Source organism: Mycteria americana, chromosome 5, assembly GCF_035582795.1.
Source record: "Mycteria americana isolate JAX WOST 10 ecotype Jacksonville Zoo and Gardens chromosome 5, USCA_MyAme_1.0, whole genome shotgun sequence".
Classification (NCBI taxonomy): Eukaryota; Metazoa; Chordata; class Aves; order Ciconiiformes; family Ciconiidae; genus Mycteria; species Mycteria americana.
The window spans coordinates 55,912,098-55,937,109 of NC_134369.1; the positions used below are offsets into that span (position 1 = coordinate 55,912,098).

The 25,012-nt window shown below is 42.0% G+C and overlaps 1 protein-coding gene across 1 annotated transcript in view; it reads right to left on the bottom strand.

The window, feature by feature from the left end:
* Positions 1-22,430, bottom strand: part of FBLN5 (fibulin 5) — a 47,358-nt gene extending 24,928 nt beyond the window's left edge. Inside the window, exons 1-4 of the mRNA XM_075503450.1 lie at positions 21,945-22,430; positions 19,729-19,783; positions 17,220-17,271; positions 15,816-16,058 (exon numbers count right to left, since the gene is read on the bottom strand). Of these exons, the coding sequence (XP_075359565.1) occupies positions 15,816-16,058; positions 17,220-17,271; positions 19,729-19,783; positions 21,945-21,961 (367 nt within the window). The 5' untranslated portion in view covers positions 21,962-22,430. The remainder of the gene's footprint in view (positions 1-15,815; positions 16,059-17,219; positions 17,272-19,728; positions 19,784-21,944) is intronic.
* Between the last annotated feature and the right edge of the window lie 2,582 nt (positions 22,431-25,012).

The window sequence follows — 25,012 nt, forward strand, 5'->3', positions numbered from 1 at the left end:
CCCCGGGGAGCTTAGAGAAATCACTAGCACAAATAGTCCGGCCAGCTGTTTTAGCCAACTGGTGGTCAGTTTACATTTCCTCTAATAAGTGAACTTCTTGACCGTACATTTTAACTGAGTCATTAAGAGCTCCTTTTCCAAGTGTTTTGGCAGGCTAAAGAGGTCTGAGACTGTGAATAGACCACAATAACTAGTAAAGAGGAGAGCGGCCCTACTTTTAATACGGCAGAAGAAATTGATCCAAACGGATCCAGAAATTAAAGCCGTAATGGAAACAAAGGGATGCAAATATCCACCTGCAGGATATAACAGGAACTTTCATTGGAGGCGTTGCTTCTTCCGTTCAAATGCAGCCACTTCGGATGTGCGACATGACAAAAGCTTTAACTATTGCTCAGGCATGTTGTGCAAACAACTGTGGGAGTGAAGTATTGGAGACCTGAAAATACAAGAGAGATTCTAGGTGTGCAGTATGTACATACCCCTAGAGAGAATTCAGTATGGATGCTGTAGTCACTCTCACAGAATACCTTGAAATCTTTAATATACATGAAAAACAGAGGACCCCATGCATGTATATAAATAAGGGATCTCCATTATGGGGAACTGGAATAGTAATATGAGATTCATCACTAACTAATCTCTCACAAAGCTTCAGCAATCATCACCAGCATCTCATTCAGGAATGGACTGGATTCAAAGCTGCTTGGCTGGAGCATGCAAGGAGGCTCCAGCCAGAGGTGGCATGGCTGTAGATTGCCTCATGTCACTTGACCTGTGTGAGACAAACACACATGCAATGGAGACTACAGTGCTTTGTCTTCCTCCAGGAATCTAAAACCTTATTCCCGGAACCTAGCTGATAAAACCAGGGAAAAGAGCCTGGCTGCACCAACAGTGCTTGCAGAACGTGTGTCTGGACAGTGGAGCGGTTTTATATTTGCTTTAGAGGGTCTGTAGAGCTGAGCAGTTATACGTGACTCAACACTCACATCACTAGTCTGCCCAGGCAAGCTCTGCAGGCAGTGGCCGTTAGAAATCCTTCTTAGGAAGGGAGAGCTTCAGATCTCCACCCATGGCAGCAACCCTTGCCAGCTGCTTTAGGAGCTGTCATGATTGACTACGAAGAGAGTATCGTGCTTGGCACTCAGGGCATTGGGGAGCTTATCTGGGGAGAAAATTGTTTTTCATAGTTCATCTGAGTTTCAAATCTGTCCATGTGTCAGCGTGCTTTATAACAATGTCAAAAGCACCACAAAGCCAAGGTAATTCTTGTATAAATGTTAGGGCCTTTTGGGCTCTTCTGTGAGCAAAGAATGGGTAGTGGACAAAAGCCAGTGGAGAAGAAAAATCTTTGAGAATTATCCTCTGCAAATACTGGCTTCCAGGCTCAGACAGCTGTGTCCTCATTACTGTTAATAGCAAAGAGCTATGCATGTTGGGCAACATTCCCCTTTGAGTGTATACATAGCAAGCCATCTATTTATTTATTTCTGTGGTGGTGATCATTGGAAAATGCCTATAATCCCTGCTCAAATAACTGGCTTTAACTCAGATTTGGCATTCACTGGTTTGTAATGATTGAGCCACATTTGCTTGCAATGTTCCAAAAATTGCCGCCAGCCAACTGCGTTGCAAACCTTCCTGGATAAATGAAAACTGTGTGGATATGGGAGGTTTACTTTGTTCCAATTAGTGTGTGATGTGGATGTCTACTGGCAATTCTCCTGCTCTCCTTACTCTCAGTTCATGACTCCCTGGAAAAAGAGGTGTTTCATCTCAAAGGGCTTTTTCCCTTTCTTTCTCTCTCTCTCTCTCTCGCTGTTTTCAAACGCATTCAGTTACCTTTAATGCATAAATTAAGAGAGAAACTTTCAAGATTTGTGAAATCTTGAGATAACAAGCCCTCAAAGCAGATATGCTGAGCCTTTAGAGGCAGAAAGTTGTGTTTCATTTAGCCCCAAGAACTGCCAGTTTTGAGCAGGACCACGACAGGTTCTGGATGGTTGTGAAACTCCCAGGCAGGACAAGATGTGAGGCTGAAACTGCAGCAAAGAAAATTTCTAATAAAAGTTACCTAACACTTGCAGCAGTCCTGTCCCCTGCCTGTCAATCAATAAATAAGTCGAGGTAAGGGCAGATCTTCTTCCCCTGTACTGATCCTGGCATAAAACAGATGTGTTGATCTGGATGGCCTTGACTGAATTTGCACTCCATGAAACTCAAGATTCACTTCACTGAAAAGCTGAGAATAAAATCCTTCACTTCTGACTATTGCTTCTACTTCACTATATCAGCTTCCATCCAAAGATCTTACAGCACTTTAAAATCAATGCTAAAACTCAAAGTCTATGTGACAAAGAAGATAACTTTCATTTTATGGAAGTCGTAGATAAATTAAAGGCTAGAACCAGTATCAGACACAGGCTCCTGCACTTCATGCACTGCAGTCTCAGAACCACTGCACAAGGCATGCTGGAGTTGACCTCTGGAAGTCACCTGGCCCAAGCCTCCACTCAAAGCAGGGCCAATTCAGTCAGGTTGCTCAGGGCCTTCTCCAGCTGAGGTTTGAATTTCTGCAAGGATACAGCCTTTAGCCACAAACTTTATGAACCTCTGTTCCAGTGTTTGACCACCTTCACAGTGATAACATTTCTCCTTATATCTAATAAGAATTTCCCATGTTGCAACTTTTGCCCGTTCCTGTCCATGTGCACCTCTGAGATGAATCTAGCTTCATCTTCTCTACACACTCATATTAGACAGTTGAAGACAGCAAGCAATACAATTCCCTCACCAGCCTCATCTTCTTAAGGCAGAGTAAACCCACTTGTCTCCACCTCTCCTTGTACGTTATGTGCTCACACCCTCTAACCACCATGGTGGTCCTTTGCTGGATGCCCTTCAGTATGCCCATATCTTTCTTATGCCAGGGAACCAGTATGATTGGGAGAACTGGGTGCCTGTGAAGGCAATAGGAATCCACTGCACACTGAACTCTCTCCTGGAGGTAGCTAAGAGAAGATACTTAGAATGCTTGTATATACAGATTAATTGTAATCCTTGCTATCAGTGTGGTTCATCACAGCAGCAATATTTTGTGAATCTCTGCTTAATTTACTAGAAACTGTTGACGTGGGAGGACTATTTCATCAGATGCTGTGCAAACACAGCTAGAATCAGGACTGCCCTACTCACACATACAGATCTGCACATTTTTATCCCCAAGCTTCAAGGTAAGTCTGCCTTCTTTGCACCAGAATTCAGAAATTGCCGATGAACGCGTGGCCAGTCATATTACCAATGTCACAGGCAGTCCCACCAGCTCTCATAGTACCCATGAAAGCTCAGAAAGACACATGTTCACATTGAGCATTCCCAAGCCAAATGGTTCAATTCCAAGTAGCCTGGCCTGAAAAAACGTATTTTGTTTAGGTAATTAAAAAGAAAAAGAAGTAAATAAATAAACAAAAAAGGCCATGTTCCCAACCAGCAGGAACATTTAATGTCTGTGTTTATTCCTGGAGCAAACTCCTGCTCTTACTCTCCACAAGGCACATCCCAGTGAGTTTTCCATCACGTGGGCCTCCTCTAGTGAAAAGCTAAATTACATTTTTTCCTTTATCATAGTAGTTTCCTATATTAGCCCCTTATTACCACACGGTCTCTGGTCATACTCAGTCATGCAAGAGAGCAGGCACATTTTAGAAGGCACAATCTCCAGCACAGACGCATGCCTAGCAAATCCTTAGCATAATTAGCATTTTACCATTTGAGCCTTTCTAATCATCTCCAGTCAAATACTGCAGACAGTGCTTAATTCAGTGTTTCACTTCCCTCCCCAGGTCAGAGGGAATGAACCAAGGATGGATCATGTATTTCTGAAATGGTTTCATGTCCCAAGCTTCTAGGTGTCAGCTTGAAATTTTGGTGGAGCAGAGCATGATGGTATTTTGTATCTTGTGACAATATACATCCTTTATCAGCTTCAGAATGCACATGACCTGCTGGGCCATTAATGGATATACTGCAAATTGTCAGCTGCTAATTACATTTAGAGGTATTCTGCAGCCTGTGTAGGACACATCTATGCCATAACTCTCTGTGCTCAAATCTACACTCAAGTTTTCAAAATTGCCTGGGGAATATGGAGATAAAATTTTCACTTTTTTCAATTAAAATCATAGGCAGTGTTGGAAGTCTTATGTGCAACCCTGTAAGAAAAGTCTTATTCTCTTATGCCACTTTTCATCTGTGACTAGTTAATCCTCTTGAAAATGTCAATGATCCAAATTGTCATGTTGCAAGCCAAAAAAAAAAAAAAAAAAAAAAAGATTTCGCTGAGAATTTTGTCCCAAAATGCAATGTACTACCTGAATAACATAATACAGGTTTTACAAAACTGTGTCTTCAAATAGCACTGATTTAGTGGGGAACACCTCCTTCCTAAAGCTGGCGTGCTACAGTCTTTTGGGATGACTGCATGAAACCAACTGATAGCTGTCAACACACAGTTCTGGTTCATCACAAAGTCAGCTCTGCTTTTAATTCAAATAATTTCAATAATTTATTTCAAATACTTTCAATAAAGCTCCAGTTTCAGTGCTTAGTGATTTGCTGGCAACAAGTGTTGTATGTATTGCTGCACTCTGCCTTTGAAATATATGAGCATGATCCAAGGCTGCTCCAGCCTATGCCTGGTTTGGGATTCCCCACAGGGATTGCGATAGCAGGAAATTAGCAGCGTGCTATAGCTTTTGGACCACATCTCCTCTCTCTGGCCCAGTTCCTGCTCCAGGAGTAAGGAGTGGCAGTCTGGCAAACTGACTCTGCACTGCTCCGAGATTCCTCCTTCAGAAAGGGGATGTCAGGCTACCCGTTTAAGCTATCTCAGCTTTGCGTTGCTCCACCATGGTGACAATAACTGTTATTTAATGGGTGGAGGCTCTTACCCGTGCTATGAACTTTTCTCTGCAGCGTTAGGTAAAGCAAACAGTTTTCTTTTGTGCCTCTGTGCACACTGGAAGCTGGAAATACATCAAAAGACTCAGAAGTACAGCAACTTAAAGATACCTGATAACATCTATCCCACCCCCAACTTGTGCAAGACTCTTTCTTGCTAACAATTGTTCCAGGCAGTTTTTAAATGCTTCTGCTGATACGTTTTCTACTATTCCTCCACTACAACATACCTAATGTATTCTTGTATAACCTGATACACTGCACTGTCATAAAGGGCTTTACTATGTTCAGTCTAAAAGTCATTTTCCTTCACTTCAGCAAATTATACCCTAATCAGGAATAATCATTCTTTTGTACCACCCACCATACACAACTTCTGCTTCTCTGACATTTGCAGTTCCTAGGGCTGTCATCTTACCCTAAGCTTTACAATATACTTAACTCTTTTAATCAAAGTCAGTCTCAATAATGCCCCCAATTTACTGTTGCTCTATACTGAGATTTCCATAAACTTATCTCCATTTATCTGGTAGTAAAGTACTTACACTTAATGTCAGTAGGTTGGATCCATTCTCAGCAAAACATATTGAAGGACTGTTCCCTCTCTGTCCTGGGATTAGAAGTCTTAGTAACACTGCCAGGAACTGCCCCATGCTACACTGCTCTTGACATCACTGCCTTCTACTATTCATCTTCCACCAGATGGCCATGTGTTAGGTTATCTTTTAATCTACTGCTGGGTTTCCAGTCTCTTAATTTCCTAACCACAACTGTAGCTTTTCTAGATTTCTGTGTTTTACCATTTGTACAATCTTCCCATTCAGCGTCACCTATAGATATGTTGGTGTTGTACCACAAAACCAGTTAATGCCTTTGATCCAACCAGCAATGTACCGGCTCACCAGCTAAGGCTTAGGGGGCTGGCTGGAAAACAAGAATTTTACTTCACGAAAAAAAAATTAGAAAATGGAAACAAGCTCAAAATATTAGAATAAAGCAGTCATTCTTTGTTTTTGTGGAAAAGCAAAACAAAACCCAAACCAAACAACACAGTGTCAGACCAAGCAGTAGATCATGGATTCATTCAGACCCTGCAAGTTTATGATGCACTCCTCTCCCCCTCCTCCTAGGCTCTCCCTGTTTAGCTGAAGCACTTCTTGTATTTTCAGTATCTGAATGCCTCATGCACACAACCAGATTTATTCTCACTGTAGTGGCATGTTATTGATGTACAGCCGAGCCATAGAAAAGCTAAGGAAATTTTCCAGAAGGACTTAAGAGTTTGTATATACACACTTGCAGGTGCCCAAATGAAGACAGCATACACACCCTGACTTTCAAAAAGTGCTGAATGCCTCTGCCTGAAAACCTAGACCCCTCAAGGGTTTCCAGCTGGTTGCTCAGATTTTGAGATTCCTCAGATAAGTAGTCAATTCTGAAAACAATATTGAGCAAAAAGGTCTGAGGTCATACTGGCAGCCTGTGGCAAAGACTGCAGGCCAGATCAACGGGCGTTTGCATACTAAACTTCCACTGAGGATGAAGGTCAGTGAGAGCAAGGGACCTAACCAAGCTTTGGGGACCTGGGCCTTCATTTCAGCTGTCCTGTCACCTATACTACTGCCCTATCATCTGGATCATCCTTCTCCTCACACTGCAGTGTAGCCTTATACCACAGGGCACCTGCAACCGTGAGTTATGGTTGAAAAGAACTAAAAGCAGAGAGGGTTTTGCTGGTGTTAAAACTGAAGATGGACTTCAGCACATCCTGTCATCCCCAACAGGCAGCACATCCCAACCAAGAGGCAGAATGCTGAAACTACTCCCCTGAACTGGGCTGGTGATGTGTAACTCCCATTTGTCTTCTGGTAGCTTTATTTTCTTTGAAAAATTCTATCATCTCATTGAAGTACTAAAATGGGAAGTCAGTCAACTGGCAGATGAAGGGGTCGGAGCATATTAAACTCCACACAACATCAGGCAGCTCTTCTCTTTCTGTGTGGCAGGTCTGAAATGGGTCTGGTGTCTTAGGGACAAGACAAAGGAGCAATGCCAGCACATTACCTCTGCCTATAGAGCCTGGCAAAACATACGGTCCATCTGGCTGATTTATATTGGCAAAGGAGCCAATTCATATTTTCTATATATTTTGGCTTAACATCTTGATTGTGACATATAACCATGGCCAATTTAAGGCTGGAACCAAGCAAAAAGAAACAAAGCTGACCCAAAAAATATAAGGGAGAGGCCAAGAAAAACGGTGACTTTTAAGTCATTGAGAACACTGCCATCTCTGGGCACTGCGGGTGCTGCAAACATAGGCAAAAATTAACATGGGCCTGAGCAGAATGCTGGTGCTATGAAGGGCACTGAAAATAAATACGCCTTCCAGGTAAGGAGAGACACTCTATCGCATACTGGACTCTGCACGCTATGCCCCAGGGAGGCAGAGAAGGCGTCACTCATGCAACCAAAGTCCCTGAGGGTCTCAGCAGAAAGCTAGGCATGGACTGTCATCCACAGCCAAAACAGACGCCCACAGAAAATGAGAGAAGAACAAGCCACAGAGCCAATGGATTGGGGAAGAGTACTCATGAAGTCTGTCAATCTTCCAGCACCATTAAGTGACTTGATTTTCTTTCAAGCCCTGTAATTGTCTAGTTGGCAGGACTGCCTTGCATGACAGCTATCCCACAAAGGAAAGCTCAGGAAAGCTGCTCCAGAGCAGACAGAGCTAATCAGTACATAGTGGCTTTAACTGATCTGGCACTGCTGAAATCCCTGGAAGTAAGACACAATAAAGGCAAGGCAGCCACAAACCCCACGTATGAAACCGCTGTTAGCAGTGAGTCCAAGGAATCATTGAGAGATTAACAGCAGGGGTGAGAGCCCTGCCCTGGCCAGCACATACCTGAGGATACGGCAGGCTGGGCACGATTACTACTCCTCTGAAGTGAGTCAGATACAACCTCCTGCCAACTAGCTCTTGGTGACAGCTGAAGTCTATGTATTATCTGGCTCAGATCCCAGTGACCAATAACCCCCAATTCAGAGACCAAGCTTAGCTGAGGCCATTAAACTAACCAAAACCCAGAGTATCAGTTAAACCCCTTTCCCTTGCATACCCTTTCCCTCTGCAGTCTACAAAGCGCAAGGGAGATGGGATTCCTGGGTTCTTGCCACCTTGTATACCAAAGTATCATACAATTCCAAGAAAGAGGGAAAACTGAAACACATCATGAAATAGAGAGGTCACAGTCTAGAGAGATTTTAACCTTCCTGTGTCTGGACTGTGGCCTGCGTATCTAACATGGACATCGTCCCTTCTGTGCTTATGCCCCTTCTCTGCATACAAACCAGTTATGTTTTGTAATGTGACATATTCTCATTCAGCAGTTCCCCTCTGTATGCCACTGTGCTTCCCTCCTGGCTCCCAGCCTCAGAACAGAAGAAACCAGAAAACTTTTAATCATTACTAATAAGCAGGTGAAGACACTTCCACAGAAGAATAGAATCACTAGAATCCATAGGATCAGTTTAGCTCAAGCTAAAGTTAAAAGCAAATTCAAACACTCCTGGTGGCCACAGGTTTTAATCATAAGGTGATCTTCTGACCAGCTGTCTATTCTTCCCTCACAATGTCTAGGAAATCCTTACCATAGTATCAGGAGTCTGGCAGGAGGAAAATCTGGTACCAAACTCCCTGACCATAAGCTACTTATGGTCAGTGGCTTAGGCTCAAGACAGATTAACTTAAACCTAATAAATTCACTGCAAGAACTTCTGCTCCAAGATCATAAAATCTTCACCAAAGTCAATGGGGACCATAATCAGAGGCCTAAGAGTTTTTGGTCTCCAGTTGACTACCGAGCTATCTACCCAGTATGACTGTAGTTCAGTCAAGTTCAGTTGTGGCTATACTGTAGTTGTCTTTATTTTATTTTCCCTTCTCACATCATCACACATAAATACAGTCAGTCAGTGACGCTTGAAGGGCACTGACATGCAGAATGATGGACTTGCACTTACTGTTACACTTTGCCATACCCAGGAGCCTGCTATTTTTAATTCCAGTACACAGAGATGCCAGTTTTGTTAATAACATGCCAGCCTTCTTGGCTGGCATGTAACATGTCTTGGTTGAATTTTACTAATTTCTTTGTGAGTAGTAGAAGCTTCACAAATAAACGAAGCACCCCCCTGTGCTTTAACCACCAGACCGTACTCCTCCCACACTGCACTCGGCGAGGAATGAAAGAAGGAATAATCCAAGCCACAGAAGGCTCAGTTTACCCTGCTACAGAGAGATACGTACAGCAACCTTTTCTATCAAGCCAACTCCTCCACCACAAATGGATTCACTTCAGTGAAAAGCAGCATTTCCACCCTCATTCTCCTCAGTAAATTCTGCTGGGGGAGGATATGTTTATTGATGATCAAATTTCTGTAGGAATGACCCTACTGATGGACCCTACTGTAAGGACTAGCTGAATCTTGCCTTTCCTCAGCCCCAGCCCATCCTCTGTGCTGGTGCAATGGTTTCCTGAGGGAGGAAGGAGCTCTGAGTGTTTTCAGATGTACCTTTTTGCCCATGAATATTTTATGGTCAGCTGGTGATTACCGTTATGAAGGTTGTTGGGGTTGTGAATAGACCAGGACATCAGATCAGAATCACTGAGGCTGGACCCAGAAGAATTACAGGTATGTTTTTCTGGAGCTGTACAATGTGCGTTTATCCAATGGGACAGCGCTATGTTAAGTATGTCTGTACTCTATGATGTTAATGATCCTTCTTCCATTAGTCCCCTGGCCTATGGTCTTCTGTCTTAATGTACATAGTTTGTATTTTCCACATCTTAGTTTTACCTGGCTTGTCTAGTCTCGTTACATTAGATCATCAAGGGTCAACCATCTTGAATTGTGCTAAAACATGAAATGAGCACAGCGGAAGCAGATGGTGACTGAAAAACTCCAGGATGAAATAACCACTGAAAGCTTTTGTAGCACAGGTATTCCTGAAGTAAATGGGAGATACTGATAAAGTTCTGGGCCTTCCCCTCTCGTCTCATCTATGCAGAAACATAGACAAAAGTGCCCAGTGATTTCTACCCAGTTTAGTGCACTAGGGAAACAAACAAGTTCCACATGTCTTACTTTGAGCTTCACTGTTGTAGGATTATTAAACTGGGCCTTTTTTCTCCTGTTTGCATATTTTTACATGATATTTGTCAGGGAGTTATCTCAGCACCTATCATCTACTTGTGAAATTATCCTTGGTACAATCCTGAAAATTAATTATTATTTCAGGTTACACGGAATGACCTGAAGCCCGAAAATACCCAGCACGTTTATCTATGGCAAAGTCAGGAACTGAATGCAAAATCCTCCAACCCAAGCCTTAGCCACCAACTATAGCTTCTTCTTGAGATGCTTCAGAGGCAGCTTTTCTGTTGCTACAGCAGCATGAGGTCCAAATTTATATTTCCCCATACAAAACCTGACAGGAAAAGCATCTTACGAATAAAGGCTACACATCATGGCCCTTAATGTAATCAGGAGTTGTCATCAATTACATATCCTTTCAGGAGGCTGCCCTCAACCTCTTGCAGAACCTATTCTCATGCAATCTTTCTTTTTTTTTTCCCTAGTTAATCTGGACATTATGGCAGTGCTGCCCTAACAGGGACCATGCATAGCCTTCAGGAACTGGCCCTCTGGAATAGCAAAAGAGATTGTCTCACAGACCAAGAGGAAAAGGGAAAGACACAGAGCTGAACCAAATAAGGTTAAAAAAGGCAATGGCAGGAGTAGATTCCATTTGTTTTTCCTTTATACAACCCCTTCCAGAGCATAATCTTCTTGCTGCATTTCCCTCCTTTTCTTCCTCCCGTTTCTGTATGCCCAGAGAGGTGACTAGAAAAGCCACTATTAGGAGGCAGCCTGGCTTAGTGGCTAAGCCATGGGATAAGGAATTCTCAGCTCTGTCCCCAGCACAGCCATGGGCCTGCCACAAATCCTGGGCACCTCCTTTCATTCCTTGTATCTTCATTTCCCTCCCTTCTCCCCAGACACACAGATGTGGTTCCTTTATTTTGCTTGAAAACTCATCTAGGCATAGGCTGTTCTTCATGAGGTTGTGCACAGGGCAGGTCAGTGCAATTGCAGGCTTGGATGTGGGTTTTAGGTACGCTTGCAATATAAATGATAATGATCTAACCCCCATCTGTGCAAAGGTAATGTTTTGAAGGAAGGAGTTTCATTCCACAACAGTAGGACTGGGGACCTGTAGGTGGGGAACGTAGGAGGTCCTGGCAGTCTTTGAGAAATGAGGAAAGCTGAAGCCATGACTACTCCACAGATGAAGCTTTGAAGAACAATTCTCTCTTACGCTTGGAAAGAGAATCTTTCCATTTCCCTCTTTTTCTTGCTTCTTCCTTTTAGCTTTTGTTTTAAAAATAAAGATGATGCCTTTTTTTTTTTTTAATTAACTCATCTAGCCTCCTCCCTCCTTTCTGTCTCTAGATTTTACTCATCTTGCATATACCTTTCCTAACATCTGCTTCTCTGTCTTTGTGCTCTGCTTTCTCCGATCCCTCCATTCAACCCTCTTGGATGCCTCCCCACCCCCATCGTCTCTTCACATTGTGCATGTGCATTAATGGGAGAGAAAGCAAAAATAAGAGCCCACCCATTACAGTTCTTTCCACAATGCCCAGAAGGATCTGTGTTTGAGGCATGTTTTAAAGATCATTGTAAATCAGGAAACAGCAAGGTGGAGTGAAGGGAAATTGGAAAGAGCTCTTAGCTTACGAATGTATAATGCAAGAACATGGGCCCTCGCTCCGGTTTAATCTTGCCAACAGTTACTAGACCAAGTTCCTTGGACAAAAAGTCATTATTATGACTAACCATTCTGTATTTATAGAGAAGTAGCGTTAGAAGACAAACAGTTCAAGCAGCGCTCTTGTGCTAGATGTTCTTTGCTTTTTCCTGTATGTGGTCTTTTATTCCAGCGTTAATTGTGGTTATAAATCATTCCCAATCTGCTTTGGAATGAGTTTACACAGACTTCGTGCTGTTGAAAACACACATACAAGATATAAAGCATTCAGCAGCTCCAGGGGTAAAAATACCATGTATTGGGAATCAAACCCACAGAAGAATTAAAAAGTAACAATCATTAAAATATTTCTCTGCCTGTTGCCTCAAGTGGCTACAGCTGCTTCTGCACCATGCAGAGGACACCGGCATGGGCCAAGTGGTCACTGACAGGTGCCTTTGAGAGGCACTTGTGCCAGGAAAGCTTTTGTTTTCACAAAGGACGAGATCTGGAGATAAAAGAGTCTTGTTAAGACTGAGCGGTGAACAGGATGGGGGAAGGAACGTGGACACCTAACCCCTGTCTATGACCATCTGGGCCAGAAAGGATGAAGCCAAAAAAGCTTGAAAGGGAGAAGAGTGGCTTGTATTTCTTTTTTTGCTGTGTTGGAATATATCAGTCCCCACGAGGGGGAATGTTATTTGAACCACCCGGGGTGCGCATTCCTCTGAGAGCCAGGGAACGTGGGGCCTTGGCAGGCAGGCCAGGTGCCAGGCCGGGACAGAGTGACCCTCTCACGGCCTTCCTATGTTTCTGTCAGCTCTAGCAAAGGGGGGATAAAAAAAAAAAGAGCTTGTTAAGTCTCATACAGCTTTCAGATCAAATTTTTATCCTGTTTCACTTTGGAAGTGTCTTGAACAAGCTCAGCGCTTCAAAGCCGAGGCTGCAAATCTCCCAGGGAAGGTTCCTGTGTTTAATAAGCTGTTTTGACTGGAATTCAAAGAGAAAGTAAAGATTTCTGTTGGCCTCGCTATAGAAAATGTGGCCCAGACCTGTAACCCCATATCTGACCAGACAAAAATGTGTACTCTGTTAAAAATTGGAGACTTCTCAGAAGCATTGGCATTAGAATAGCTCTGGTTCCCCTGAAGTCAATAGCAAGAAGTCTCATCATCTCTCATGGAAATACCTGTGACTAATTTTGTTTGGAAAGAAGGTGCTGGAAGGCGGTGCCAGAACACCAACATAACAAACGTGTAAGTTATATAGTGGCTCAGCTACTGGGCAAAATAGCTTCCAGTTTACTCTTTTCAACCATTCCACCACAAAATTAACCCTTGAAGGGCTTCGTATCCTAAGAGCATGCTGAATTCTGACAAGCAGGGAAGCACAGAGCAACTGAAATACTGTTAACATGATGCAATGCTTACAATTAACTTATAATAAGATGGAGCCACGACTCATGCGATTCAGACTTTCTTGAATGACCCGAGTGAAATTTTGGTAGTTTCTGAGGACCCTGTCAAGGTTCCCTGGTGCCTCATCTCCCAGGCCTTCAAGCACAAGGCTGCACATCACCCCTGTTAACTGCACCAGAACTCCTGGAATTGGGGGACCAGTCCTTCCTACCAGCGCTGCAGAGAGACACGTACTCATACCACGTCCCTTGGTGCTCACACTTGCCATCCTAGGGCACACAGATACAAACATAGATACTGCATCAAGACAGTGAATGTCTCCCGAGGATTTCATTAAAAGAAAAATGAAATCTAACCCCAGCAGAGACCCCTTCGCTCTGACAGGTCTTGTTTTCTTTAAGTTTTGTTTTTCTTCCTCTCACACAAATATGATCCACCATCTGCCCAAATTCAAACCTCATGTAGACTTTCAAAAACTGCTTCCAGCTAACTGTGGTACTCAAATGGCAATTGGTCCTTTCCCATTTATTCTTGTTAATCTCTCTATTCACCAAACTTTCCCTCGCAATTAAATTCCCATCTTTGAAAGTTAAAGTGACAGAAGTGAACAGCCCTGGCTGAAGAAAGCATTAGTCCTCATGTTTCTGCCAGCGCGGATAGGAACATATATGCCCTTTGCAGGCTGGAAGGTCCACTGTAAAAGTTTCCAAAATCCACCTGTTTCGATTAGTATGGTTTGTGTGCAGCAGGCCAGAGAGAGTAAAATACAGGGCTTTCATTTCCCCTTTGATTTCAGCACTTCTTTTCCACTAACTGCCCCATTTCCTGATTCATCTACATCAAAGTTAGCAAAATGAAAACATGCCCGTAAGCCTACAAATCCGTAGATAAAATAACTAAGGTTGATCAATTTGCTAAGATCAGAAGGACTAGTTGCAATTTTCAAAGGAATGGATAGTATACATGCTTATTTTTACAGCAAACTCATCAGTTATCCCAGGATTTCAAAACACCTCATTAAAAAAACAGTTCTTTTAATTTTCCAGTAGGTATTACTACTAACGCTGGTTAGAAAATATGTTTTTCCCACCTTGGAACATAATGACGGCAATGATTCAAATACAGAAAAATGCACCCCAAAGTAGCTGAATTTAAATCTAGCCTCTCACAGCTCCCATGAAGCATCATGGTCTCCTCACTAGGGAAGCAAACAAAGTACATCATCTGAAACCAAGTCCTGCCAGAAATTTCAGACAATAGGGCAGAATCAGCCCAAAAGACAAGTCACTTTTAGCTCTTGTGTTGTTCTGCAGTAGCATTCAAAAAAGAAATGTTCTGAGTTAAATGCAGTTCCTTAGTCTACAGACAGGCAAAATTATCTATTGAAAGCTCATATCTTCTGTAGTTTGGGCTTTTTCTCTTGTCAAAGACCAGTCCTATTTCAAAAAATATTTTGATAAAAACCTTCAGACAATTAGCTACATATAATAACAGATAAAAAACTCGCTTTACCATTAGGACAACTGAGACACAGAAATAAGTAGTGATTATAGATTAACTTTGTGGTAGACCTGTGGGCTACATCTCCAGCATTTACCCTGAGCAGCTGCCAATGATCAGTTTGATCCTGATCTCTTGATTCCAAGTTTGGCATCAAATAAATATTTTGGCCATTGGAACTTACTTTAGTTTAGTTCAGAAATTTTCTGTCCATTCCTTCATAACATGACATTATCAAAAGCAAGCAAACCAAAGGGATGTAATCTAAATCTCCCTTAAATTTGAGTAACACGGGACCAGCTTATATCCGAGTTAAACACAGTATAAAATGAAATAAGTGAAATCAGAATCTAGGAAAAGATGCAAAAGTAGAAAAACTACCAACACAAGAAATTTTTCATAGCGTTATTGTTTTTTGCATTGGAGATTAGGGAATATCAAGGTGCTAAGACAATGTCAACACTCTGCTGCGGCAGCGATTCTTTCCCTGTGTGTTTGTGCAGTGCCTCAAACAAGGGAGTTCCAGTCTCAGCCGAAGTCTATAGTCATTAAAGCAATGGCAGTGCTAAGAGTTGTGTACCACCCTCTAGATAAGCAGCGTGTGTGCTCCAAAGGGCTCACAGTCTAAGTGAAGAACGCAAAGCATGGGAGGAAACAACTGCTATTTATACCATTTAAAGGAGGAAGTCCGAGGCCCAGAAATCTGAACAAGGTCACATACTGCCAAGAACTGAATCAAGGTTTCCTCAGTCCCCATCTAATGCTTGAAATGGAGGGCCATCTATCTTCTCTCTCAAGGACATAATCATAAGCGTAAAGGGCATGCCTTTGATGCACTGACAAATCACCTGCCATCAGATGGTTGTTTATCTCATAAAAACATTACTTCTCTCATAAAAGTGGGTTTCCTGATTAAATAATAAATCATATCTTAGCTTGCATTGAATAATGACTATATGAAATGTAGAGCTCACATCCTTTAAAAAAAGTAGCTGAACTTCAAAAGGGCTTGAGTGATACAATCACTAAAGGACAATTGCAGGACAATTGTTTCTCCAATGTCGGACAAGCTTTAATATAAATAAAAATATAGAATAAAGATTTCTACTACTTACCAGCACACTGATTGTTTTCATCCAACTGGTAACCAAATCGACAGATCAGAGGTCTTGTAACAGTAGGGTAGTTAGGAACGGGGCCTGGTGCTGGGGGCGGTGGATAAATATTTGAATAAGGATTCAGATATGGTGACCGATACACTGGGTTTGTTCGGGGTACGCATAAATAGCCACCATTCTGGTTCACACACACCATATCTCCTCTGCAGGCCTCAGGAATAGTCCGACATTCATCAATATCTGGAAGGAAATTGCAAAAGTTAAATGAGTGATTACTTCTTAATGGGACCTATCAAAAAAATAGTTAACATGTTTTTCCCAAGACTTTGTTAAAAAATTTGATACTCTCTTTGAACGGAAAAGCTAATCCTTCCTTGTGGAGCCTCACTTTGAAGTTAGGTCATACTAAAACAGGAAACATCCCATATATTCAATATATCCTGTGTTCTACTTGTTTTACTTCACTATTAGAGGGTAGAGGGAGAGGGGAAAGCCTGCTTTGTTATTCTATAAATGTTCAGTTTAAACACTGATTTACACATGGCTACAGCATGCTACTGCCTGTTCCTGCTAGAGGGTCTGTCCAAACCACAACATGCAGATCAGGATTTCAAACACTGGTGGTTTGGTTTGCCCAGCTGTGAAACTTGGATCCCGATTTGGAACTCCCAAGCTCCCTCCCACAGAAAAAGTTAGGGATGCTCAGATCTGGGGACGTGGTTCAGGCCTCTTTCTTGCTCTGATTGAGATCATTGCTGAATTAAATTTAGAAAGTTACAAATGGTTTAGCCAAACTGAGCCTTCACTTGGTTCTCAGAGCATAGAAACAGTAGGTTGCTATGACAGGGCAAGAAATCTGTTGCTGGTTTTTCCCTTACTGTTTGAGTGACTTCAATGCACGCAGAAGATGCTGCCCTGGAGACTGAATGCCATTGATAAAAAGATGCTGTAGGGCAAAGTGCATGTTTCCCTATATTGCCTCAACGATTTACTTGGAGTTTCAACGCTGAGCAGTGGTAGACTTTATCTGAGCCTCCAGGTGGAGGCTGCTGAGAAAGATAGTAAATAGTCTGGAGGAGAAGGAGGAGGGTAAACAACCCTTGTAATTTGGCAACTAGACTGAGCTTCCAAATTCATCTCAACAGCTATTTGAGAAGCACTGATGGCCAATTAGTGTCTCAACAATGTCAACGATCAGTATATACTTGTGCTATGTCAATACCCACACATATTTATAGATATACATATGTATTTTTGTATATACGTATACACAAACACACATATTTGTCACACAGCAAGAACTTTTCAACTAAAACATACTAACAGCAGCACAACGTTAACTCAAGAAAGTCAGGATTTCTGAACCCCAATTTAAATGTATTGATTTAATTAAAGTCCTACCTAAGCACTGCCCAGAGGCACGGTCCAGGTCAAACCCATTAGTGCATTGTTGCTAAAATGAGAAAACAAAGGACACTCAGTGGAGAAATGAGAGGGTTGCAGAGTCAAATGTTCATCTGGATTATTATGCTTAGTACAATTGCTCAGCACTGTACAGTTCACCAAAATACAGCCCCTTCCCCAAAGGACAGTCAGCAAAGCATGGACCCGAGACCTCAGCACATATGCCAGCCCCTTAACTCAGAAGGTACTTCCCTCAGGTGGTGACAGTGCCAGGCTGTTCACCTCCTCAGGGGTAACCAACACATAATATGTGATGGGCTCCATACCAGTTGTTAACAAAGTACATTCTTCTATTTTGAGGTCTTGTTTTTGCCAGAAGAGGGGGGGGGTCAGTTAAAAGGTACTAGCTAACTTCTCTGACAGGCTCTAAAATGCCATGTATAGACCATTCAGTAGATATGTCTCAACATGTTAGCCATCTGACTGAATTGAAGCCATAGTTATAACAAACTTAATAAAAGTAAGGCTTTTACTTTACACCAAACTTTTTGATTTTTAGAGGGCAAATCTTTACATGACACATGTTCTAGGCTTGCAAGGTTACTTGTTCCTTCCTATCCTATGGTGCTGGTCTTTATCAGGGCTGCAACCTGGAGTCTTCAGCACCTCCTTAGTGACCCTCAGCAGTTCTAAAACAGTGACAGTCCTGGTGATGATTGTGTCAAAGCCCATTAAAATGATTCCCTGCTCTCCCCAGTTTTTGACTGGGCCTCCAGCTATTTAGCAATGGGCCAAGCAGTTTTCACAAGCACAGGATCCTGCCAGTTAATAGGTTATACTAAAGAAGGTAAGCAAGAGATAGCCAGAAAAAAGGAACCACTGAAGTAACCAGAGGGCAGATGGATGGAGTGTGTTCAAGATTCTTCCTTTTTTGTTGTTGTTAAGTGATAAAGACACTTAATTTTGGATTTTGTGGAAGAAATCAGTGGAAGAGCAAAGTACTTGGTTCATGTTTGGAAAAGCAGTAAGTTGTACATGGGAGACAGGGGTGAGATGGATAAGTCAGCGGAAGCAGGCCATTGCAGGAACTAGGGAGGGGACATGAAGTGAAACACATGGCACTATTTGGACTGCACCTGCCACTTGCACACATGAATACACAAAACCACTACTAGAAGTGTCAAACAACTATGAAGGAATTCCACCTTCATTTATTTTGGCATTCCAAAATGTTTTGGTATCATGCTGTGGAAAGCCATGATATTCTGATGGGAGAACATATAATCAGCCTCATGTTTTAAAGAATGTATGTACTCTACTTCTTGTTCTCTTTTCTGTGCTGTGGCATATACACTATACCTAGGTTAGCAGGAAAAGTTAAGATGATAGTTTTTAACAAAATTATTTTCTTTTAGACAGTAGATAGGGATTCAGCAACACTGAAACTAGTGTAGAACTGGTTTCAACAAGTTTCTAGAACTTTATTCTAGAAAATATTCCAATATTGTTGAAATGACCAGTTTCAATATCTTCAGAAAGAATTTGTGGCTATCATCTTGGTTTCAAGTTGCTTTTTGCTTAGACTTCAAAATCAATTTATGGTACAAGATGTTTTTATAAAAATAGCAATGGAAACAATATTTTTTAAATTATAAAAACAAACCCTTAAAGACATCTCAAAAATTCTCCAGGGGCATGCAAAGCATTTCCCATACAGGTCCAATGTTCACAAAAATATCAATAAGCATGCCATGTGCAGGAAATTTTCAGTGTAATACTAAAAAAACAACTACATTTCAGAGCCTTTTGGCAAAGGTGTTTAGAAACACAGCTCTGGACACTGAGTATATCTGGATTATCAACTAGGAATTCAAACTTAACATGCCTTTGGGAACTGTTTTTCCTAATTTAAAGTCCACTTGGAGCCCAAGAACACAAAGAACTAATGCTTCTGCTATTTCAAGGACTGGATTGCTTTACTTCCACCCACCCTCAAAAGCCCTGCCTCTTGAACAAAAATGGTTTCGGGCATAAACTAAAATGAAAACTAGGATGCAGTCAGTCAGGATCACAGTCCAAAATTAAACAGTCTTAAGACAAGATCCTGCTATACACAGAAGATACCTATTTATATGAATAAGTTTTCCAAACGTGGATGTTCCCTACCACAGAACTGAGCTGTCCCTGCTCTTGTGGGATGGCTTTTCTTATTTCCTTTTCCAGAAGTGTTCAGTTCAGAGGCAGAATCAGGTTTTCAGTGAGGTCCAGGTTTCTACAGGAATATTTTGCTGAGCTGGCAAGGATGAGTCAATAAGCTCAGTCCATGTTCAACTCCAGAATCCTGCTGGCTCCAAGTTCTCCCCTCTAAACCCTTAGACCACACAGCTTCCTTTTCATGTAAACCCCAGACCACAGAGCTTCCTATTCACCTGCTAGCCAGTTAAGTCTCATGCCATATAGCACTTCAGTACAAAACAGTACGTAGATCTCTGTGTGCACCTCTCACCTGTGCTTTTCCAGGGCTTGAAAGGCAGACGGCCAGTGTGAAAGCAGTCAGTATCCTGTAATGTGCACAGAAAATAGGCTGAAAACCTTCTGATATCCAGGCTCATTATACAGAATTAAATACACATGGACAACTTAATTTCTAGTGACACTTCAGTGTATTCCACAGAGATTTGCTAACATGAATTTGGCCTCTGGAGAGGGAGTAATAACACTGTGGGCCAGATTCAGATCTCAGAGTCACTAATTTTACTATGGTTTTATGCAACTGGGATCAGAATCAGACTGAACATGTCTATTAACTAATCTATTTTTTACGAAACCCCGTGCAGCAGCTGCTTAATGAACAAGTGCGTAATATTCAATCAAGTATTTTTGCCCCTCTCTGACACCTTTCTTTTGAGAATATCAAGGTTTTTCTCGCATATTATGCACATTTTACAGATGGGTAAACCAGAGCACAGGCCCTACCTAAGCTCACAGTGCAATGCATTGGCAGGGCTGCAGACATGTCATGCAGGAGGTCCTGAATCCAAGCCAGTTGTTGTAACTGCTAAACCGCAATTTCATGCCCAGGAGACTGTATCTGAGATTAATCCATTTTCTTAGGGCCAGATTCTGTCCCTTTACTCAGTCTTGAGTAATATCTTGCTCTGCAAGTAGACACACTGTGCCAGGTCATCAGCTACTAGAAGTTGCTATCTCCAGTGGAGCCTTCCCCAGTTATATCATCTTAGCATCTAGTGGGACCTACTGGGTCTCTTCACTGCAAATGGAAGAGGATCCCTCGCTAACAGAGCTCTATGGCTGTATTTGGAACTCCTTACCTGGAGCATGAAAATTGTGGTCAGCTAAGCTCCCACCCTCAAGTATTTACTAACAGACAGAAAACCAGGAAAGGCCAGTAAGAAATTATTTTTTTCTATCTATCTGCTGTGGATTTCAGTGCTTTGCCATTGCCTTATATAAAATTTCTTCTCAATACCATTAGACCCACATCTTGCTTATCTTGGATTCTAGTTCTGAATGGCAATTGTATACAATGCGTTCCCACAAAACCAGTACAGGAAGCAAGGGATATTTTAGGTAGCCTTAGTTCTGCTACCCACGTGAGTTGCCAACTTTCTCTCATAGAGCTGTCTCTCATTTCCAGTGCAAACTGAGCTGCTGAACAAGATCTACAAATCCATCAGAAAAAACCACACACAAACAGTGACCAACACATTTGAAAAAATTTGTTTTAAATTAGGAGACAGGCACAAGCTCTGAAAAGTAAACAGGAGCCCTAAAATGGTTGTTCATAGTGCTGCAGAGACAGATCGTGCTTGTTGGCAGCTTTTGAGTGACAAGGAAAGGCAACTTCTGCACAGACTTTTCCTTAGAGTCAGATGCAAAGCATTCAAAATACGATGTGATCCATTTAGGCTTGCACTTTATTTGTTGATTCCTCAAATCTTTTTGAAGAGATTTTAAAGCATGCACTGGTATAAAGACTGCATACTCACTTTGCATATAGCGAGAATAGCACTAGAAGGAAATACAACAGGTTGTAGCTGAACATTAACTTACCTAGCAACTGGGCTACGCTCTATGTTACTGCAGAGCAGTGCTTGCTAACAAAATCCTCTATAAAACTGGTCAGACAAAACTCATACGTTTCTAGACGGTCTTTAGTTTCCGTTGTTAGAAGATGATATATTCTTTCCTCTTGGGGGGGGGGGGGTGACCTTACTGCCTCATACATGTTCTGCCTGCCACCACCATCTCAACTTGCTTGTTACTTTAGATCTCAAATCCCCTCAAGAATTATTAACAGACATGCAGCACAACCTATCAACACCATATTCTGCTGGTCACAGTAGTTTGCCCAGCAGGCAAAATGTTTTAAACTAGTAATTAACTTCTGCAATAGTAACTATATTAGCTTCAAATCAATCACTGTAGCCAGTGGGATCGTTTGCTGTCGCAATTCAGCACTCCTACGGATGCCGGGGTTCCTACAGCGCAGAGTATAAGCACAGATCAAGAAGGAACTCATCAGAGACAGCACAGCTTTAATAACAGACAGATCGTCTTTCCCCACCTCTGACCACTGAGATCCCGTCTCTTTGCAAATGGCTTTAGCAAGTGGATTGGCATACCGAACCCCTGCCACAGATATTTTCCACAAGTAGGTTTCCCTTCAGTAAGTAAAGAAGTTTCATGCATACCACTTACCTTTTTAATCCTTGCATGTCCAAAACCGTTGGGGAAAGGTGGAAAAAAACCCAGAGTCTGTGCTGATGAATAACTAGAAAGTTTTTCCAAACATTACCCTCTGCTAGCACTTCAGTTCCTCAGTCATTTATAGTCCAAAGAATGAAATAGCAAGTAATGGAGAAGATCGGGAGCCGTCTGTACCTCCTCAGACACTGGAGAGAATACAGAGAAAGCACCTGGTTTTGCTTAGTTCTCTTCTGTAATTCAGCATTAAACCAATTGGAGGAGGAATGTTAAAAATGAACACTTCATTTTCTAAGTATGTTAAACAATGCAAATGGGGGCCTCAGCCTGGGACAGCTGGTTTAGATTACAAAGCTCACCAACTGGCTAGACTCCTCACAACAACCTCGAGGAGCCTGCCAGGATAAAACACTAACAGCTTGAAGGAAAGCCTCTCCCGCTGCAAACTTCACAGTTAAATGTGCCTCAGAGCAGAGAGCACCGTTATTGGACAGAAACCCTTATCAAGGGACTGGAGAAGGGAAGGGATTGTTTTCCTTGCTCTGAGAACAAAAAAAAGTCAGGCTTTTTGGAGGCCCTCTAGCCGGTGTCTCGGACGATGAATATGCAGCGCTCGCTGCTTCGTGCCAATGGCATACTGATGAAAGGTCTGACCCTCTGGGAGGTGAATAACTTGAATTCATGATGATTACAGCTACAGGAACTATATTGCTTGGGGATTATTTGAAAACAGGAATAAACAAATTAAAAGCTCAAAGGAGAACAAACGGCTTGTCTACAAACACTGGCCCTTTTTAAACTGACCCCACACTTAAGGGAGCGGTTTGTGAAATGAAATATTTCTCAGGAAAGACATATCTTGCAGATCTCCAGTTATGATTGAAGAGGAAGGAAATAAAGTACTTTTTCAGGTGTTTTGCGACTTTGCCATAGGCAAAGCTTTAGTAGGTCAAGCAGAACATTTATGAGATGTGAGAGGTAAGCAATCAGATGCTGCAAAGATTATGCTAGATCCAAAGATGAACACTGAAATTAAATAGAGACATAGACATTAAATGAATACTTTGAATTTCTGTTGAGTCTTCCATTTGAGGAAACCCTTTATTCCTAAGGAACATGAAATGTCCGACAAGATAGAAATCTATCATACATCTCTCTGTAACAGATTGAGAAACAGAGAAACAGAGTTGTTATAACAGATATTCATAAAACTGGCCTCTAAGCATGGATACCCGGCTTGAGATGCAAAGATTGAGCTGCTTCAGGGTTGCTGAGCACTCACGAGTCATGTTGGTGCCAATGGGAAGTGCAGGAGCTCTGTACCTCACTAACTGGCCGTAAGTGTCCAAATTACGTTTCAAAAATGACGGCACCAGACCCCCCCGTGCCATTTCTGGCAGGTTGTCTCTCAGTGACTTGCTTACATCACTTGCATCGCATGGAAAATTAAACACACTCCTAGAATTATTCAAACAGTGTCAATACATTTGCAGATAAACAAGAACCAATTAACTTATTTTAAATAGACTTCCCAAAAGCTTAACAAAAACTCATACAAGGGACTTCTGAAGAAGCTCACTGGGCATGTTGTGAGAAGAAAGTTTTGTCATGGATCAGAAAACAGGCAAGAGAGAGAAAGCAAAGACTGGGCAAATTTGCATTGTGGCAAAAGGTTAAGTGAGTATTCTCATTACTCCGTACGTCCAGTGTTTCTCAATACACTCAATGATCTGGAGAGCTAACAAGTCTAAAAGTAGCAGTGCTTACTGTATGTCAGGTGTGTGAAGATCTGCTGAAACTATGAGAAACAGCTCTACAGCAAAGTAGATGATCTGAGCATCCATTTGTGTGGATGAAGAGCTTGCTTCACATACTTGTTGATACTTCACTTGCCGATCCACTGAATTTTTCTCACCGTCAAATGGTAAAACCATTGTACGTGTGCCAGAATCACCGTACGAGCACAGCACCAGTCTGCTCCCAAAGAATTGCCTCAGACTAAAGAGTTCTGATTCATCAGCCAACTGGCAGAGGTGCTGCACCACCGGAGACGGGAGGTGAACCCAGACCTGACCACCTACGGGGCTCCCTTAAGAAGGAATAATGTACGAATGTTTTGATTTTTCCTGTCTCCATCTGACAGCTGGAGTGGATAAAAACCAGAGTATAAAAAGTGTACCAAACCACAGCTTGGGCTAGTTTACAGTGTGGTGCCTTTTTTTTTCCTAAATAAAAGGATTTGATGTTACGGCTAAGTGGAATTTCTGCAGCACCTTTCTGTAACTACCATCAGCCACAAAACAACGGGATGCAGCCACACCCTTCTCACAGCTCTCTTTGATATGAAGAGTTGCGTAAAGGAAGATGTTTGTGGTACATAAAAACTCTTTTGTTCACCCTATAAAAACATGGACAATTCAACATATCTTTCAACACCATCTGCTGACACCTTCACCATTTGTGCTTAGGATAGTGGCTAAACTTCAGGTCTAGCAGCACTCTCACTTCAAGGGTCTCAACTATCTCCCCATGTTAGAAAATCCACTAGTTTATTTAGATTACCTTGACGTTTTCTTTGTCTTCGTGAGGAGGTGCAGAATAGTCCACAGTATAAAATGGGGCTCCGCTAAGTAACAGTATGTTCTTACGAGTTTGCTTTGTGCATAGCTAGGGTTGAAACTATAGCTCTAACTACATTTGAGCCTTGGATTTCAAAAATCGTGTAATATATAATCATAAGGGGCACATGCTACGTCATGTAACCTTAAGTCTACCCTCCTTTGATGAGACAACTGAATGTATGAATTACACCATGCTCCTGCAGGGAATGAACAACACCCGGTTGGCAGGGTCACTCAGCCCAGAGAACATAATCTAACGGCTTCTGAATGCTAAGACAAAAGCTGTATTTAGGTCAGGGAACTCAATAAGAGTTAACTACACTCAGCACTCCTGAACAAAAACTCTGCTTCACAAAAACAAGTCCTCATCTACTAACTTTTACAACACTTCATCTCCTTTTTAAATTCTGTCTGAAATTATACTTACACTTCTCCGAAACT